This window comes from Narcine bancroftii, chromosome 9, assembly GCF_036971445.1.
Source record: "Narcine bancroftii isolate sNarBan1 chromosome 9, sNarBan1.hap1, whole genome shotgun sequence".
Classification (NCBI taxonomy): Eukaryota; Metazoa; Chordata; class Chondrichthyes; order Torpediniformes; family Narcinidae; genus Narcine; species Narcine bancroftii.
Window position 1 is genome coordinate 46,700,048 of NC_091477.1, and position 18,328 is coordinate 46,718,375.

General features: G+C 42.8%; 1 protein-coding gene across 7 annotated transcripts in view; it reads left to right on the plus strand.

Annotated features, from left to right (window-relative positions):
• Window positions 1-18,328, plus strand: part of LOC138743494 (serine/threonine-protein phosphatase 2A 55 kDa regulatory subunit B beta isoform) — a 220,026-nt gene that overhangs the window by 187,597 nt on the left and 14,101 nt on the right. For all 7 annotated transcript variants that reach the window (XM_069898969.1, XM_069898972.1, XM_069898973.1 and 4 more), the window contains 2 exons: window positions 5,601-5,765; window positions 17,203-17,372. In XM_069898969.1, coding sequence (XP_069755070.1) covers window positions 5,601-5,765; window positions 17,203-17,372 — 335 coding nt within the window. The remainder of the gene's footprint in view (window positions 1-5,600; window positions 5,766-17,202; window positions 17,373-18,328) is intronic.

Genomic DNA, 18,328 nt, shown 5'->3' on the forward strand with positions numbered 1-18,328 from the left:
ACAAGGCTGGAGCAACTCAGCAGGTCAATCCGTGGACTTTTTAATAACAAAGATATAACCGATGTTTCAGGTTTGAGCCCCTTCACCAAGATATGAGCAAAATGTAGGCAAGAGCATGAACAAAATGGTCGGTGCAGGAGGGGGGTGGGGGTGGGGAAGAAGCAGGGAGGAGCATTGTCCCACAGGCAGGAGGTAATTGGTGGATATGGGAGGGAGGGCACACCAGCAAACAAGGGGGGAAGGGAATGGCTCTGTGAATGGAGAGGGAAGGGGGTTGAGAGCTGGAGGGAAGAAGACAGGGATGGGGAAGAGAGGGAGAAATGGGGGAAGTGGGCTAGCAGAAACCGGAGCCGTCCAATTGGAGAGTGCCCTGACGTAAAATTAGTGTTGCTCTTCCAATGTACAGGTGGCCTTGGTTTGAAAGTATATGAGGCCATCCTTCCCCCTTCCTTCTCTATTCACAGAGCCATCCCCCTCCCCCTATTTGCTGCTGTGCCCACTTTCCCTTATCCACCTATTACCTCCTGCCTGTGGGACTGTGCTCCTCCCCCTGCCCCTCCCCACCACCATTTTATTTGGGTGCCAGACTACATTTTGCTCCTACCTTGATAAAGGTTTCAAGCCCAAAGTGTTGGTGATACACAGTCCACCGTTTAACCTGCTGAGTTTCCCTAGCATTGTGTTTTTATTGAGATTGTTGTAGGATCAGTTTAAATGGATGTCCAATGGGAGGCATGGATGATGGGCTGAAGGACTTAATTCCCTGCTGCTTGTTTCAGTGATTCAGGGACAAAGTGAATGGACTATCTGGCTGAGTGAGCTAGTCCCGAATCCTTATTCTGTACTAACAAAGAGTCGGTGTTCAAATTTTTTGTTTCGTGCAATGGTTTCCTTCCTGGGTTTTCCTGAAACCTCTAATTTCTGGAGACCCTGAAGGAATTGTAATGAGTTGACACCTTTATTTCCAACTGGGGAATGTCCAGAATGTAACTCGACATTTTCAGACAGGATGATCCAACATGTGTTGCGATTTGGACATTGAACCCAAAGTACTAAATTTCCTGCGTGCTCATCTGTTTTACAATGGTTGAACAAACTGATGGCCTGTTGTATTCTAGCCCCAGGGAGGTAAAGATCAATAGTTCATTAACCATTTGAAGTTGTGGCCTGCAAGAAATAAACAGGAGACTCGGGTTTCTATTGCACATTACAGACTGGAGAAGTTACGGTTCTTTACAGGAACTGTAGTACTTTTTGAAGTTAAGTCACGGTTAAACTGGAGGCATTGAAAATAAACATGAATTAAAACAATTTGAATGTCATTGTTTTCTTTTGTTCGTCTTTTATGATTTTTACACAGAAATAAAGGAAAAATTCTGTTAAAAATGTGCATACTTATCTCCGGAGTGGTTGTTTACACAGCACTTTTGCACAGCCTTCCTGTGTTGCGGAGTTCATTAGTCCAGTTTCTTACGGAGTGCCTGTGGTCAATTTACACTGCAGTCGCTCTGTAAAAATGTGTAAAGGTCTTGGTGGAAAAATTATGGGATGGAATTTAGCAAATAAATTCCGTCGAACATTTTTACACTGCCAGCAGAGCAGAAAATTTGCGCAATTTTTCTGCTTCTCAGTGGCTGTGTAGAAGTGCCTTATAATAAAGGTTGGGATTGGTTTTGTTTGTCCAGGTAATCCATTCACTGTCTCACTGGCTTTGGGAAGTGAGGTACCCAATGAGGATTAACATGCTGGGCAAGCAGTGGTAGTAATCATTGCTTGTGAAAGGATTAAGAACGTAGAACATTGCAGCACAGTATGGCCCACAATGTAGTGCCAACCTATGTAAACCTAGTCCATAAGAATCTAATCCTTCCCTTCCTCACACCCACAACTCAAATTTTCTTACATCCATGTGTCTAAAAATTGTTTAAATGTCCCCATTGTATAAGCCTCCATTAAGACCCCTGGCAATACATTCTAGGTACCCACCTGTCTGTGTCAAAAACTACTTCTGACACCGCTCCTAAATTTTCCTCCATTTTCCTAAAACAGATATTTTCTGGTATTTGTTATTGATGCTCTCAGACATAAGAGCTGGCTGTTCACCCTATCTAAGCCCCTCATAATCTTATTAAGTCACCTCCCAATCTCCATCACTCAAAAAAAGAAAGCCCTAGCTCCCTTAACCTCTCTTCCTAACAAGACATGTTCTCCAATCCAGGCAGTTTTTTTTGTAAACCTCTTCACCCTCTTAAAAGCATCGACAGTACCCTTCATAATATTTGAGTCAAAAACACTTTTTTCCATTATCTACCTCTGTGCTCCACAGTTTTAAATTTGTAATCAAACAATTGACATGTAATTAAAGTGCACCTTCCAGATTTTACTCAAGGTTCTTTGTATACACTTTGGCTTGACCTTCAATGGTACTGGGGGTGTAGGTCAATCGAGTACAATTGGGTGGCACGGGCTCATGGGCCAAATGGGCCTATTGCTGTGCTGTATGTCTAAAAAAAAATGTAGAAATTACAGCAATTTTTATGCATAGTTCCCTCATTTCGGGGTACCTTAAAGTTTGGGACAATTGGCTTCACAGATATTTGTGATTACTCAGGTATGTTTAATTGCATCATTAGTGCAGGTATAAGAGAGCTAGGCTTGCTTCTAAGCTTTTCATCACCCTTGGAGTCTGTAGTTGCCATTTTTCCACACGAGGACCAGAGTTGTGCCAATGAAAGTTAGAGGAGCCATTATGAGAATGAAAAACAAGAACAAAATAATAAGAAACATCACCCGAACATTAGGATTACCAAAATCAACTGTCTGGAACTTCATTAAGAAAAAAGAGTGAAATGGTGACCTCAGTAATCGCAAAAGGAACTGGAATTCCAAGGAAGACCTCACTGCTGATAACGGAAGAATTCGCATCATAATGAAGAAAAATCCACAAACATATGTCCGACAGATCAGAAACACTCTTCAGGAGGCAGGTGTGGATGTGTCAATAACTTCTGTCTGCAGAAGACTTAGTGAACAGAAATACAGAGGCTACACTGCAAGATGCAAATCATGGCAAACGTGGTATGCTTTGGACCTTGGGCTGTTCCTTTACACCTCCACATGAACTGGTTGTAGCATAGAGTTGAAAGGAGATGGTCACTAAACCAATGTCCCAGTCACAAGTGCACCCAGCATACGGGAGGTACAGGTTAATCTGATACAGGCTAATCTTGGTCTCATCTGTGCACAATCTTTGCCAGATTCTTCTGAATGCTTCTTGGCAAACTGTAATTTGGCCAACCTTTCAGTGGCTAACTAATGGTTTGCATCTTGCAGTGTAGCCTTGCAGGTTGCATAAATAAAGGTGATGAGTCTGCATACAGGAAGGCGATTGAAAATTTGGTTGAATGGTGCACCAACAACAACCTATTACACCAGAACTAAGGAGCTGATTGTTGACTACAGGAAGGGAAAACCAGAGGTATACAATCCATGATCATTGGGGGATCAGAGGCGGAGAGGGTGAGCAAATTTAATTTCTCAGATGTCACTATCTCAGAGGATCTTTCCTGGACCCAACATATGTCAGCCCTTCTACTTCTTCGGGAGTTTGCAGAGATTTGGTATGACACCAGAAACCCTGGCAAATTTCAACAGAAGTGTGGTGGAAAGTGCGCTGACCAGCTGAATCATGGTTTGGTATGGGAACAGCAACACCCCTGAGTGTAAAGCCCTCCAACAAAAGAGTAGACACAGCCCAGGTCATCTCCCCACTATCATGCTCTGTTCTCACTGCTTCTATCAAGAAAGTGGTGTAGGTGCCACTAGACTTGTACCACCAGGTTCAGGAACAGCTGTTACCTCTCCACCATCAGACTCCTCAACAACAAACTCAATCATGGACTCATTTAAGGACTCACACTTGTACACTTTATTTTTTTTTAAATTCTCTCAGTATTGCAGTCAGTTTGTTTACATTCATTACCTGTTAGCAGTTCTTTATTTGTTTACACGTATACACTGTGTACAGTATTTTTTGTTTGCATTTCCAATAGGTGGTAATTCTGCCTTGCCTGCAGATAAAAGAATGTCGGGGTTGTATGTGATGTCATATATGTACTCTGATAATAAATTTGAAATCTGATCTGAAATCTGAAAATCAGCCTCTATTTCTGTTCATGAGGTCTTCTGCGGGCAGCAGTCATCGACACATCCCCACCTGCCTCCTGAAGAGTGTTTCTGATCTGTTGGACATGTGTTTGGTGATTTTTCTTCATTGTGACGAGAATTCTTCTGTCATCAGCAGTGGAGATCTTCCTTGGATACCAGTCTCTTTGTGATTATGGAGCTCACCAGAACACTCTTTCTTCTTAACAATGTCCCAAACTGTTAATTTTGGTCATCTTAAGGTATGGGCAATGTCTCTTATTGTTTTATTCTTGTTTTTCAGCCTCATAATGGCTTTTTTGACTTTCATTGGTACAACTCTGGTCCTCATGTTGAAAAATGGTAACTACAGACTCCAAAGGTGATCAAGACCTCAGAAGCAAGTCAAGCTCTCTGATACTTGCACCAATGAAGGAATTAAACATACCTGAGTATCACAAACACCTGTGAAGCCAAATGTCCCAAACATTATGGTGCCCTGAAATGAGGGGACTATGTATAAAAAGTGCTGTAATTTCTACATGGTCAAACCAAAATGTATACAAATAACCTTGAATAAAATCTGGAATGTGTACTTTAATCACATGTGAATCATTTAATTACAAATTTTAAACTGCAGCACAATGGCAAATAAAGGAAAAAAGTGTCTTTCTCCCTAACATTATGAAGGGCACTGTTCATCCTTCCTGTACTGATGTGACCAAAACACAACTAAACCCAGAGTTTTAGAGTTGCAACTCTTGAACTCAATCTCCAACTAATGAAGGCCAGCAGCCAACACACCATACACTTTCCTAACAACCTTCTCAATTTGTATAGCAACCTTTAGGTTTCTATAGACTTGAACCCCAAGGTTAAGAAAGAGGTCTTCTTAGAAAAATCTAACAGGTGAAGAATCCTAAATGGAGAGACACCAGGCCTCTGTTAAAAGGATGTGTCTCTTTAAAAGATAAAAATAGCTATTTAGTACTGTTGGTATCTTTCTCTGTCCTCCTGTGAAGGGTGAGATGGCATCAAATGGAAGGATTTGATAATAATGAGTTTATTGTCATATACATTGCACAACATACATATGCACTGAAATTCTTACTTGATGCAGCTGAACAGATACTTAATAAAAAAGTTAAATTAAAAAGATAAATACAAAACATAGATTACATATATTCACAGTTACGATGGGGTAAGAAAAAATTGGCATTCTTTTGTGGTGTCAGTTTAGTCCTTGATTAGTGTAACAAGGGGAGGTTCAAAAGTCTGATAGCGGCTGTGTTCTATTGTCATGAAATTAGCATCAATAATTACCCCATGAACTGGTTCTAGCATGGAGTTGGAAGGAGATGGTCGCAAGTTCACGGGAGGTAGAATATAACCTTGCTCGTGAAAGTATTAGGCATTGCACTTAAATCTGGTTACTGCCTTAATCTGTGGTCTTTCAGACATTGTAGATATAAAGCCTGCCAACATGGAGGAGTTGACAGAGGTGATCACAGCAGCAGAGTTCCACCCACACCAGTGTAACATGTTTGTGTACAGCAGCAGTAAAGGGACAATCCGACTGTGTGACATGCGGGCATCAGCACTGTGTGACAAGCATTCCAAGCGTAAGTCTCCATCTTAGTCCTTCACTGTGTCACTTGCTGCCGTGTCTTGGGTCTAAGAAGGGTGGGAGAGTGATGCAAGGTATGGGTAACGAGAGCATCCCCATGGTACTCCTGCTCTCAACCCAGAGGAAGGTGCTGCAGTTAGACCTGCTGCCTCACAGTTTTTTTTTTAAACTTTATTTATTCATTCAAAAAACAAATAATATATGACATATACAGCAATTAAACATGAACATGAACGTTTATATATATATATATATATATATATAGAAAAAAAGAAAAAAGAAAGAAAAGAAAAGAACCCCCCCTCCCCTTCAGCCAACTCTCTTAAGGAGAGCCATAAAGAAAGAAAAAAGAAAGAACATTAAAAAAAAGAATTAAATATACATATTTAAATCTAATCAATATAAATTGAAATGTAAATATTCTGAGTATAACAGCCACTTATTAATAAAAAAATTATAATTATCATGCGAAACATACATAATTTTTTCCATTATTAAACAATACTTCATCTCATTATGCCATCTATTAATATCAATCATATTTGTATCTTTCCACATACTAGCAATACATTTTTTCACTACGGATAAAGCTACATATACAAAAGCAGGTTTCTGATATCTAGGTTCATCCTACCCCCTGCCCTTGTCTTTGTGGAATTTGCATGTTCTTTCTGGTCACTGGGGTTTCTTCCAGTGCTCTAGTGTCCTCTTGTATCCTGAAAGATATGCAGGTAGGTTATTTGACTCCTGCAAATTGTCTCTGTGATAGTTGATAGCAAGAGTATTAAAGGAGAATTGATGGGCATGTGGAAAAGAATAGGTTGCAATGATCCAAGGAATTAAGGAGAAAAGGAATGTGATTGTTTTGCTGAGAACTGTCTGTTGGACCTGAGATCAAGACCTTGGAAGGAATGAAGAGATTCACCAGGGTGTTACCAGCAATAGAGACATGGAGCAATAGGGAGAGATAGGCTGGGTCTTTGCTCCCTGGAATACAGAGGCTGAAGGGTGATTTTATAGAGGTGTATAACATCATGAGGGTCATGGATAAAGTGAATGCGTACAGTTTTTCTTCCAGGGTGGACAATTCTAGAATAGGAGGGCATAGGTTTAAGATAAGATGGGAGAGGGATGTGGATCACTTGCGCTGTAATAGCATCGAGCTAACCGCTATGCTAATGGTGTTGGAGAGGCAATAAATGCTGTGCTGAACAATGAGACTGTAGGCTTTACCTATCTCTGCCCACCCAGGGCAGCAAATAGAAATGAATGGCTTCTCCCTGTGTTGTCAGAACCATGCTAGTTGTGGTGGTTTTAATTTGCAGCTGATGCGCAGTGGTCTTGGCAGTGTGTGTCGATTGAGAGTAGATGGATGGGTGGTCGGGTCTGTAGAGTTGTGGGAGGCTTGGCAATCTATCCAGCTCCTGGGACAGCTCCTCTGAACTGACATTTTTTTTTCCAAAAATTAACTTTATTCACAATAAAATTTATATGCAAAGGAAAACACTGCAAATTTTTTTAAAATTCTTTGTATCATATTGCCATTTAGTCTATTCATTTTGTTTCTGTGCATTATAGTGTCAACCAATTATTATTCTATGTAGCTCCATTGTCACGATATATATTAAATGGGTATTCTCTGAATATTGATGAAATGTCTCAGTTTCTATGATACGAATATGCTACAAAATAAATCCCGTTTTTATCTTATATTCTAGACAATTAGGTAATGCGATCACTTGTTAAACAGAGGACACCACAAACATAACTAAGAGGTGCAGTCTTAGTAGAAAAGTGATGCAATTACAAAATCAAATGTTTTGGAAGAAAGGCGTAGCAGTTAGTGCAACGCCTTTACAGTGCCAGTGATTAGGACTGGACCAGGGTTTGAGTCCCACGCTGTCTGTTTCCTCCTTCCAGTAAAAGTGTACGGAGGGACTTGATTAATGAGGTGTAAATTGGGCGGCACGGACTCATGGGGTGAAATTGCCTGTAACAGTGCTATATGTCTAAATTTAAAAATATAAAAACATGTTAGCAGGTAATATATGGGGAACAGATACAGTTTAAGTAATGCTAACCTCTGAAACTGGAGATCTCACTAGTTCTTGAGCGGCAATATGGATCCATCTAATTTGTCTTCCGTACCATCTCACTGGATCTACACAAAATCCTGAACGAATGGATAGCAAAAACACATAGATCAAGATGCTCTTTATTGACTACAGTTTGGCATTCAATACCATTATCCCATCAAAATGAATCAGCAAACTCCAAGACCTGGGCCACATTTGGATCCTGGATTTCCTCACCTCCAAACCACAATCAGTGAAGATTTGTAAGAACATCTCCTCTCCACAATCTCCATCAGTACCAGAGCAAATAGAGTTGTGTTCTTAGCCCCTTCTCTATTTGCTTTAAACCTATGACTGTGTGACTTGATAGCACAATCACACCTATCTACAAATTTGTTGATGATTCCATGGAAGTGGGTTGTATAAAAAGGGCAATGAATCAGCATATAGCAGGGAGATTGAAAACTTGGCTTAATGGTGCACCAACAACAACCTCACAATCAGTGTTACCAAAACTAAGAAGTATTTAGTGGATTTTAGGAGGGAAAACCAGAGGTGTACGATCCAGTGATCATTGGGTGATTGGTGATGGAGAGGGTGGGCAAATTTTAATTCCTGGTGATTATTATTTTGGAGGATTTTTCCTGGAATTAACACACTAATGTCACCGGGAAGAAAGCATATCCTATTTCCTCAAGAGTTTGCAGAGGTTTGGTAAGACGTCAAAAACCTTGGGAAACTTCAACAGATGTGTAGTTGAAAGTGTGCTGACCAACTGCATCACGGCCTGGTATGGGGGCCACGGGTACCTCTGAGCGGAAAGCCCTGCAAAAGGTAGTTGGCACAGTTCAGAACATCACAGACAAAACTCTCCCCACCATCAAGAAAATCTACATGGAGAGCAGTAACTGTTTTCGCTGCTGCCATCAGGAAAAAGGGAAAGTTTCCATAAGACTCATACCACCAGATTCAGGAACTGTTGTTATCCCTTCACCATCAGACTCCAAAACAAAAAACTCAATCAGAGACTCATTTAAGAGGTCTTACTTTGCACATAATTTATTATTGAATATTTATTTTTTGTGTTGTCCAGTCAGTTTGTTTACATTTCTCACTTTTCTATATATATCTTTTTTTGAGTTCAGTATTTTTGCACTACCAATAAGTAGAAATTTTGCCTGCCGCACGATATATGTACTCTTACAATAAATCAGAACTTTGAACTGAAATAATTCCTTCTTTTGTTTGAGGGGCTTCCCCACCAGTCTCAGCCATTCAATGCCCAATATTGGAAGGGCTCTAGACTGAGGTCCTTCCCCACAATGCCCTCGTATTGGCAGTGCAAAGCCTCAGTGCACCCTACAGCATGTAATCCTGCAGCCTGGAATGTGCCAGTTGGAAACATTCCCTTCCTGACATCTCAAAGCAAGTTTCAGGCACACCAAAGAGTGTCTTTTACCGAGTTGATGATATTCCAACAGCTCTGGATGTCTGAGGAGAGAAGAAGGGAAAGGAAGAGGCGTTTCTTTCTCTTCCACTCGCCCACCTACAATCACTTTCCTGTTAGCATGTGTTCCACCCCCCTTCACCTTCCTCCATCCTCTCCTCCTCCCACCTTCACCCACCATTTAATTTCAAGCGTCAACTTGTTTTTCCGGATTCCCAGTGAAGGGTTCAGGCCAAAAATGAAACATTGATAGCCATTTACTTCCTATGGATGCTGCGTGACCTGCTGGTTTTCACCAGAACTTTTGTGTTCTGCACTGGACCACGGTGTTTACCTCCAGGGAGGACATGACTCCATGCAGCTCATCTAGCTACTTAGAGATTAGTAATGATGACAGTCCATTGTGTTGCAGCCCAGAAGAGTTCTGGAGAAGCTCAACAGGTCACTCAGCATCCAGAGGATGCAAAAGGCTGTGCCATCATCTGAAGATTTCTTGTTTTAAGCTCATTATGTTGCCAATGTTTAAATAGGCCAAGAGGTATTAGGAACTGCTGAGGGGCTGCATGGTTGGACTAGTGGTTAGTGCAACGCCATTACACCAGGTACGATCAGGACCGGGATTGAGATGACGTGGCACATCACACTGCCACAGGGAATCCCCGTTCCCTGTGACCTTTCTGTTTAAAGTTCCAGAGTGACCGGGTGAGTCATTTCCCCTTTCAAATAGGCAGAGGAGGACACCCGAGAAAGTTTTACTGGGTTCCCTGACCACCTCTGAGGTAGGTCTGGGACCCAGGTGGATTTTGACTGGGCTTGGCCAGTTCTGTCTGTTCAAATAGCCCTGTACCTGGGTCTTCAACCTAGCAAATTGTCTGGTTAACCCCATTGTACAAGGCAATTTGAAAAGGCCTTCTCTTTCTGACTGTAAGGAGCACCAGGCAACACTAATGGTGACTCTTTGTCTGCCTTATAGTAGGCAGAAGGCAATTTTGTGCAGTATTACATCTTCTGTACTATTCAATAAATGCTAGCCAGCAATGCACATAATCCTGAAAATTATTGTATTAATGTCTGTCTCTTTTGTGTCCAAGTGTAGAAAGAAAACAAAGACTTTGCATCAACTTTCAAATCATTAGGACCTTTCAAACTGGGGTTAACCGGGCAATTTGCCTGGTTGGTGCCCCAGTTACGCAGCAGTTAGAAAGGGTCCAACCCACTCAACCCTGTCTGAATCCAACCATGTCCCTGACCTACCTCAGAGGTAGTCATGGAACCCAGTTAAACTTACCCAGGTCATGTCCACAGGCAATTTGAAAAGGAAAATGGCCAACCTGCTTATTCCTGTGATGTCAGCGCTTGCGTGCGTGCGTGCGTCACCGGGCAGCCAACATCCAAACATCCGGCGGTACTTCCGGTGAGTTCGTGATGTGTCATTGCGGGGGCGGGATCCCTCCCCTTAAATCTCTGGGTTGGTGATTTAATAGGTAGATCCCCCTGCAATTTAAAAGATGCTTCCAGCATCTTTGCCCCAGTAATCGCACCCGGGTCCAAGGAGGGTGACCCAGAGGCTGTAGTCTAAAAGAGATTACTGAGATATTCCAGAATGATCCCAATAGTGAAGTGCTTTCGTATGTAAATTAATGCAAATAAAAACTCCCTCAAAGATTTTTTAGGATTAGACCAGCACAGCCAACTGTATTGGCTGAGAGATAAAAGTTGACGATGACAGCAGAGAAAAGTGTCCCAGGCTCTTTGACGGATGCAGTGGCACCTTTCCTTGCCTTCTACTACAACTATGGATGGCTTTGGTTTACCAGCAGATCTGAAAGACAACTTCAACCCACAAGCTCCCAACTCAGAGGCAAGTCATCTTGCCCAGAGTCTGGAGAGAAAGTTAACCAGCAAGGAAAATGCCTCATGAACTCAAACAATGCAGCCCATAATCTTAACATTTTGTATCAATTTAGGGGGTGGCATTCTCAACTAATTTAATGGGCAGCATGGTTAACGTAGCAGTTAGTGCAAAGCTATTCTAGTGCCATCGACCCAGTTTCGAACCTGGTCATACATTCTGCTCTCTTACTGTGTGGGTTCCCTTCGGGTGCTCAAGATACCTCCCACATCCCAAAGACGAATGGGGACGGTGGGTTCATTGGTTGCATAGCTGTAATCAGGCAGCAAGGGCTCATGGGCCGGAAGGGCCTTTTACCATTTGGTATCTCAAAATTAAAATTAAGCATTGGACCCCTACAGTTTGAGGCGCTCGCTGTTCATAGGTTGTCAAGAGGCTGAAGAAGAAGCCCGAAGATGTAAATGTGTGGTGCAAATAAATTGGAGAATCTCAACACAATTGTAAAGATTTATTTTAAATCGCTCCGACCCTAATATTGCAATATGCTATAAAACAGCTCGCAGAGTAAATTTCAGCAAATTTACGCTCTTCGAGCTAACTCCTTACACAGCTCATTTATCTGGCCAGCATTGTCTATGTTCCCTGAAGTTAACAAAAAAAGGAAGTCCACAGATGCTGGGGTCGAGTGCAATATTCGAATGTGCTGGAAAAAGTCAGCAGATCACACAGTATCCATAGTAATTAAATATTAGCCAGTGTTTCGGGCCTGTGCCCTATGTCATGTACTTGAGCCCACACCTCTTCCCTCACCACCATTTGAGGCCCCAAACAGTCCTTCCAAGTGAAGCAAAACTTCACTTGTGAATCTGCAGCAGTCCTTCAACCCCCTTCCCCATCTCTCTCTCTTTCCCAAGTCCTCTGTCTCCTTTCCTCTAGCTGTCAACTTTCTTCCCTTTCCCAAAAGGGAGCTACCCTCTCCTCTTTTCCTCCTGCCCTCCCACCTGTATCCACCCATGCCCTCTTACTCTGTCCCTCTCTCTGCACCTTCCTCCCTTCTCTCCTCACCACTTCCCCCCAACCCCTCCCCACCTGCCTGTTTCTGCTTATACCTGACGAAGGGCCCAGGCCCCAATGTTGGTTACCCTTTTCTTCCTGTGGATGCTGCATGACATGCTGAGTTTCCCCAGCACTTCTGTGTACTGCTTTGTCTCTGGTCCCATCTGCCAGGGAACCATGGTGTAAATTGAAGGATTCTCATTAACGTGGCTGAGCAGGGACAGTCTGTTAATGACCAATTTAAAATTTCCAACACGGGCTGTTGTGTCAGGAATCCTGCTGTTGTGAAAGTGTTGGAGGACGCCACTTCCGAGGCTGTTGCCCAGAACTGCCCATGAAGTCCGATAATTAAATTTCCTCATGTCTGGACAATGCCGCTCTGAAGAGAGTCCACAGGAGATTTAGAGGAAAGTAATCAGGGATGGGGGCTTTAGGTTCCTCTGTGGTCTCAGATTTCAGAGTGTAGAGAAGCTGGGATTACTTCCCCTTCAGCAGGGAAGGGTGTGGAGAAATGTTCAAAATCAATTTAACAGAGAAAATCGGAAAAAGCAGATTCTTCTGGCAAGAGTGTCATTACCAGAGGGCACAGATATATGAGGAGAAGGGCTGTGATGATTTTTTTTTAACACAGTGGATTATAATAGTCCAGATTTTTTTTAATTAGGAGCTTGGAGCAAACAGAGTGACAGCAATTTTAAGATGGGGAGATGGTTTCATCTAAAATGGAAGATGAAAAATCCACAAGATGATTGTGGGAAGGTAAAAGTGGATGGATCTTTCAAAGGGCAGGGACAGGCTGGGTGATCTGAATGCTGGAATTTTTAACAATTGCTCAACTCTGTTTAAACTATAGGGAGCAAGGAGGCTGGATCACAGTGAAATCAAGTTCAAGTTCATTGTAGTGTGCTGAGGTGCAGGGATTGAGTGCAATCCAGCGAGCCAACTCATGAATAGTATACAAATAAAAATGCAGTTCAGGACATAGGGTTACAGTGATGGAGAGAAATCCGCTGGAAACGAGGAAAGGTAACATTATTTTACCAGTGTGAGGTTTCTTCAGGAGTCTGATTACGGTGGGAAACAAATTGTCCTAGAATCTGGTGGTGTGTGATCTCATACTCATGAATCTTCTTCCTGACGGAGCGATGGTGAAGAGAATGTGGCCAGGGAGGGCCTTGAAACATGGAACATAGAACACTACAGCACAGTGCAGGCCTTTCGGCCCTCATTGTTGTGCCAACCCATATATTCCTTTAAAAAAAAGTACTAAACCCACCTACCCTGTAACCCTCTATTTTTCTTTCATCCATGTGTCTGTCTAAGAGTCTCTTAAATGCCCCTAATGTTTCAGCCTCTACCACCATTCTTGGCAAGGCATGCCAGGCTCCCACAACTCTCTGCACAAAAAACTTACCCCTGACGTCTTCCCTAAACTTCATTTTATATGCTTGTCCTCTGGTGTTTTCTGATCCTGCCCTGGGAAGCAGGTGCAGGCTGTCCACCCTATCTATGCCTCTCATCATCTTGTAGATTACGTTGGTGATTTTCTGAGGCTGTGAGTGTTGATGATATCAGTGGAGGGGAGGGTGGTTGTGTGTGTGACAGTCTGAGCCACATTCACAAACCACTACGGTTTCTTGTTGTCTTGGTCAGAGGAATTCCCATCCCACACAGTGATGCCCCCTGACAGGATACTTTCAATGGTCCATCTATAGAATTCAATGAGAAATATCAGTGGCAAGCCAAGTTTCCTCATCATCACACAATGTGGTCATGAACACAGATTCATCATTAGAAATGGGGAATAAAAAATGCTCTGTTGATTTACCCTGCTCTATATCTAGACTCAAATTGCTGGGAACAGCTGATACAGCACAGAGAGTAAAACCAGCAGTTATTAGGGCAAGGAAATGAATTTGTGAATTTTCATGATCAATGATTCTTGCCACAATGTGGTTATCGTTTTTCTGCATGGGGATAATTGTTCTGCTCAGTTTCAGGTTTTGCATGTTATGTTTTTGGAGGAGTGTTCATTAGTTGTTGCACATCGAATGGGAGAGGAGTTGCTTGAAAAAGCACCAAAGCATTTGACTTTAGTGAGGAACACCTCCCTTGTAGAATCTGCCTCACTGAACGTATTTAAGATACAGATCAATTTTCGGATAATAGGAGAGTTAAGGATTCTGGGAAACAGGCAAGTAGGCGGAGCTGAGTCCATGGCCAGATCAGCCATAATCTCCAGAGAGCCAATTCCTGCTCCTGTTTCTCATGTTTTCTTGTCTTCAACTTCTGACGCTATTTTACGAGCAAACCAAAGGTAGGCCCAGGTCTGCTCCATCCTCCTTATTGAGATGTAAGGGCTCAAGGGAGACCAAGCAATCATTTGGGAGTAATTAACAAGAAGAAGAAGAAAGGGATGATTAGTGCATAAATGGTGACTGTGCACGTTTACACCAGGGGTGAGTGAACACAATGGAAGTTACAACTGGCCCTCAACATTCTGTGCCATGGTTTAATAAATGGATTAGAATCATTAATGACCCAGAAGGGAGCCAGTCAATTAGTTTGTGTCTGTCAGAAAAGAAGTATCTCCCCTAATTTCATCTTTTATCACAAGGTTTGTTGCCCTGCAAGTCTTGGCTTAGATCCACATCCAATTTTTAATGAGGACTCATCGAGTGGCAGAGAGTGAAGAATTGTATTAGTCCAATCTCACCTTGTCTAATGTATGGAGATTTTCTTGTCATATACGTAAAGGATAATGTAAACAATTTAAGTAAAACTTACTTATAAGAGAAAAAAAGATAATACATAGAAAGGAAAAGTAAAAATTAAATAATAATAACCATTTACAATTGTCTCTGTTTAAGACCTACAGGAGAGGACGTCGGGGAGCAGATTCATCAGTGGGCTCAGTTATGAGAATAGTTTTCATTCTGTGCCATGCATTTGCTGAAGTATAGAAGATAGAAAGGTCTGAGTTCATGTCACATACCAAAATGCAGCGATAGAGGTTGTTTAGCGAGCAGTCCAGCTAGACATCTCATACATAGTACCACAAATAAGATCCGAACAACAATGCAGAATTACGGAGAGAGAGAGCAGTTGTTACGGGGAAATGGCAACATCATTTTACTATTTTGGGCTCTATTCAGGAGCCTAAAAGTGACAGGAAAGAAAATGTCCTTGAATCTGAGAGTACGTATTATCACGTTTGTGAATCTTCTTCCTGATTGGGGTTGGGGTGAGGAAAGGATGAAGAGAGTATGGCTGGCAGGGAGGAGGGATGGGGAATATATTTAATGATACAGTATGGTTGAAGGTCCTTGCTGACCATAAAACCCATGTCGTGCAATTACGCCCAATTAACATACCAAACAAGAAATGGTCGGAACATATTGCAAAGGTCCACCAGAAATTGAGTCTGTGGTTGTGGTGCTCCCTGGGAAGCACCTGGTCATCAGGTGCAAGGTGCTCTTGGGACTGCTGTGAGGGGCGCAGATGTGGCTTATCCCCTGCACCTCTGTCCTAGCAATCACCAGAGCGGTTTTCCAGTCCATATGGCAATCCAAGGTGGAGAAAGTCTTAAGGAATGCCACGTATGTCACCAGACAATGGGGATAAGGGAGTACCCATCTTGGCCCTCATCCTGATGACCAGTTTTGTGTGTAGCTGCATCAGACAGTGCGTAGAACCAAAGTATGAGGGCACCAAGTGCCGCTGTGTGCTGACTTTCTTCCTTTCCTGGGTGATGCGAAGGATAGGCCTGACCCTGTTGCCAGGCAATGTCTCAGTCAGCTGGACTTTGCAACACCACATAATCTTAATGGAAAGGTTTCTCCAAACCAATACCTTTGATCACAAGAACATCAGGCAGGGGTTTGCAGGGAGCACCCTGCAAAAACTGAGAGATGACGACAGTAGACCATCAAGGTCATCTGGCGAAATGCTCATCGCCAGGCCTCACAATCAAGCACCAGGACTTGGTCTGGCTGGCAGTGAGAGGATCCCTCCCAGTCAGAACATTCCCATACAATCAGACTATCACCCTCCACACACATTGTCCATGACTGTGGTGGAGTGGAGACCATTGCCCACCTTTTTGTTGAATGCAGATTCACTAAGAGTGTGTGGAGAGGATGCAGGGGTCCTTGTCGCGGTTCAACCCCAGCAGCAGCATGACAGAGGACTCTCTGATCTAAGGGCTGTTCGCAGGGCACACATTGAGTCAGACATCCAGAACTGCTGGAAGACCATCATCTCGGTGAAAGATGCACTTTTGGTCTGTCCGAATCCGTTGGTCTTTCAGCACACAGGGATGTCGTTGTAGGTATGCTGCCAACTAGCATATTCCAGGCTGCAGGTGTATGTGGTGAGGGATGCACTGAGGTTTGGTGCAAGGGCGCTGTGGGGAAGGACCACAGAAGTCCTTCTGTCACTGGGCATTGAGGGGCTGAGACTGAGGGGAGATCCCTCAAACAACAGTGGGGCGAGGGGGGTGATAATGGGGTATTCAGAGAACAAGTGTAACAATGTACACCAATGGGAATGTACAGATATGAACGGGTTTGAAAAGATGTTGAATGGTTTTCTTTTTTGTAATTTATTGTAAATAAACTCTATTTTTTGATTTTTTTTAAAAAATCTTCCATCACGAAGGGGCCACTGAATGTAAATGTTGCCTTACAGTTAGAAAGAGAGAACAGTTTGGAAGCAAATTGGGAAATCTTTTCTCAGCGCACAGATGTGAAATGTGTTTTTTGAATAATTCTATGTTTCAGATGAGTAGCCTTGAACATCGTGCAGCAATTTAACCCTTAGACACCCCAGGACAGCTCTTAATGCAAATGATCATTGCTGCTTCCTTAAGATTTACAACTACATCCTGAATTTTAGTTATTTTCTTCTGTAAATCCATGCCACAAGGTTGTGTTGAGAACAGGTCATGTCAGGCCTAACATGTATATTTCATTTTTGCTCTTCTGGCTGTGAATATCTGCAGTTTTTGAAGAACCCGAAGACCCCAGCAACCGGTCGTTCTTCTCCGAGATCATCTCCTCGATATCTGACGTGAAGTTCAGCCACAGTGGGAGATTCATGATGACAAGGGATTACCTCACCGTCAAAGTCTGGGACTTGAATATGGAAAACAGGCCTTTGGAAACGTATCAGGTACTCAATGAGTTTGGAAAAATCCCTGCAGAAAATGCTGAATAAAATCACAGCAGGTCGAGCAGCATCCGTGGAAAGAAGCATAGAGTTAATGTTTCAGGTGGAAGACCCTTGCTCAGTCCCCGGAGTGTAAGGAAACAGGTTTGTTTTGAGTTACAGAGTGGATAGATTAGACAACAGAAATATCTGTGGTAAGATGAGACCAGGATTGTCCTGGAGATCCCAATGTTTATGCAGCTGTCTGGTTGGTAGATTAATGAGGAAAGTTTTGCTACTTCATTGATGAGCAGGATTAGGTTGTCCATAAGATCATAAGACATTGGAGTGGAATTAGGCCTTTTGGCCCATTGAGTCTGTCCCACCATTCCATCAACCCAATTCTCCTGCCTCTCCATAACCCTTGATTCTCTTCCTAATCAAGAATCTATCGACCTCTGCCTTAAATACACATTAATGACCTGGCCTCTACAGCCATCTGCAGCAAAGAATTTTGCAGATTCAACATTTCCCCCCACCCCCACCCCCCCCCCCCCCCCCCAGCCCCCATTCACCAACTTCTGAGTAAAGAAACTCCTTGTCATCTCTGTTCTTAGGGACTTTTTTGTATTCTGAGGCTGTGCCTTCTGGTCCCTGGCTCCCGCACCATAGCAAACACCCTCTCCACGTCCACTCTATCCAGGCCTTTCAGAGTCCGCTGGGTTTCAATGAGATCCTCCCTCACTTTCTGAACTCCAGCGGATACAGTCTCAGATCCATCAAACATTCCTCATTTGATAACCCTTTCATTCTGAAGATCATTCCAGTGAACCTCCTCTGTACTCTCTTCAATGCCAACACATCCTTCCTTAGATAAAGGAGCCCAAAATGGCTGAAAATATTCCAAGAGTAGATTGACCAATGCCTTATAAAGCTTCAGTATTATGTCTCCGATTTTATATTCTATCCCTCTCAAAATG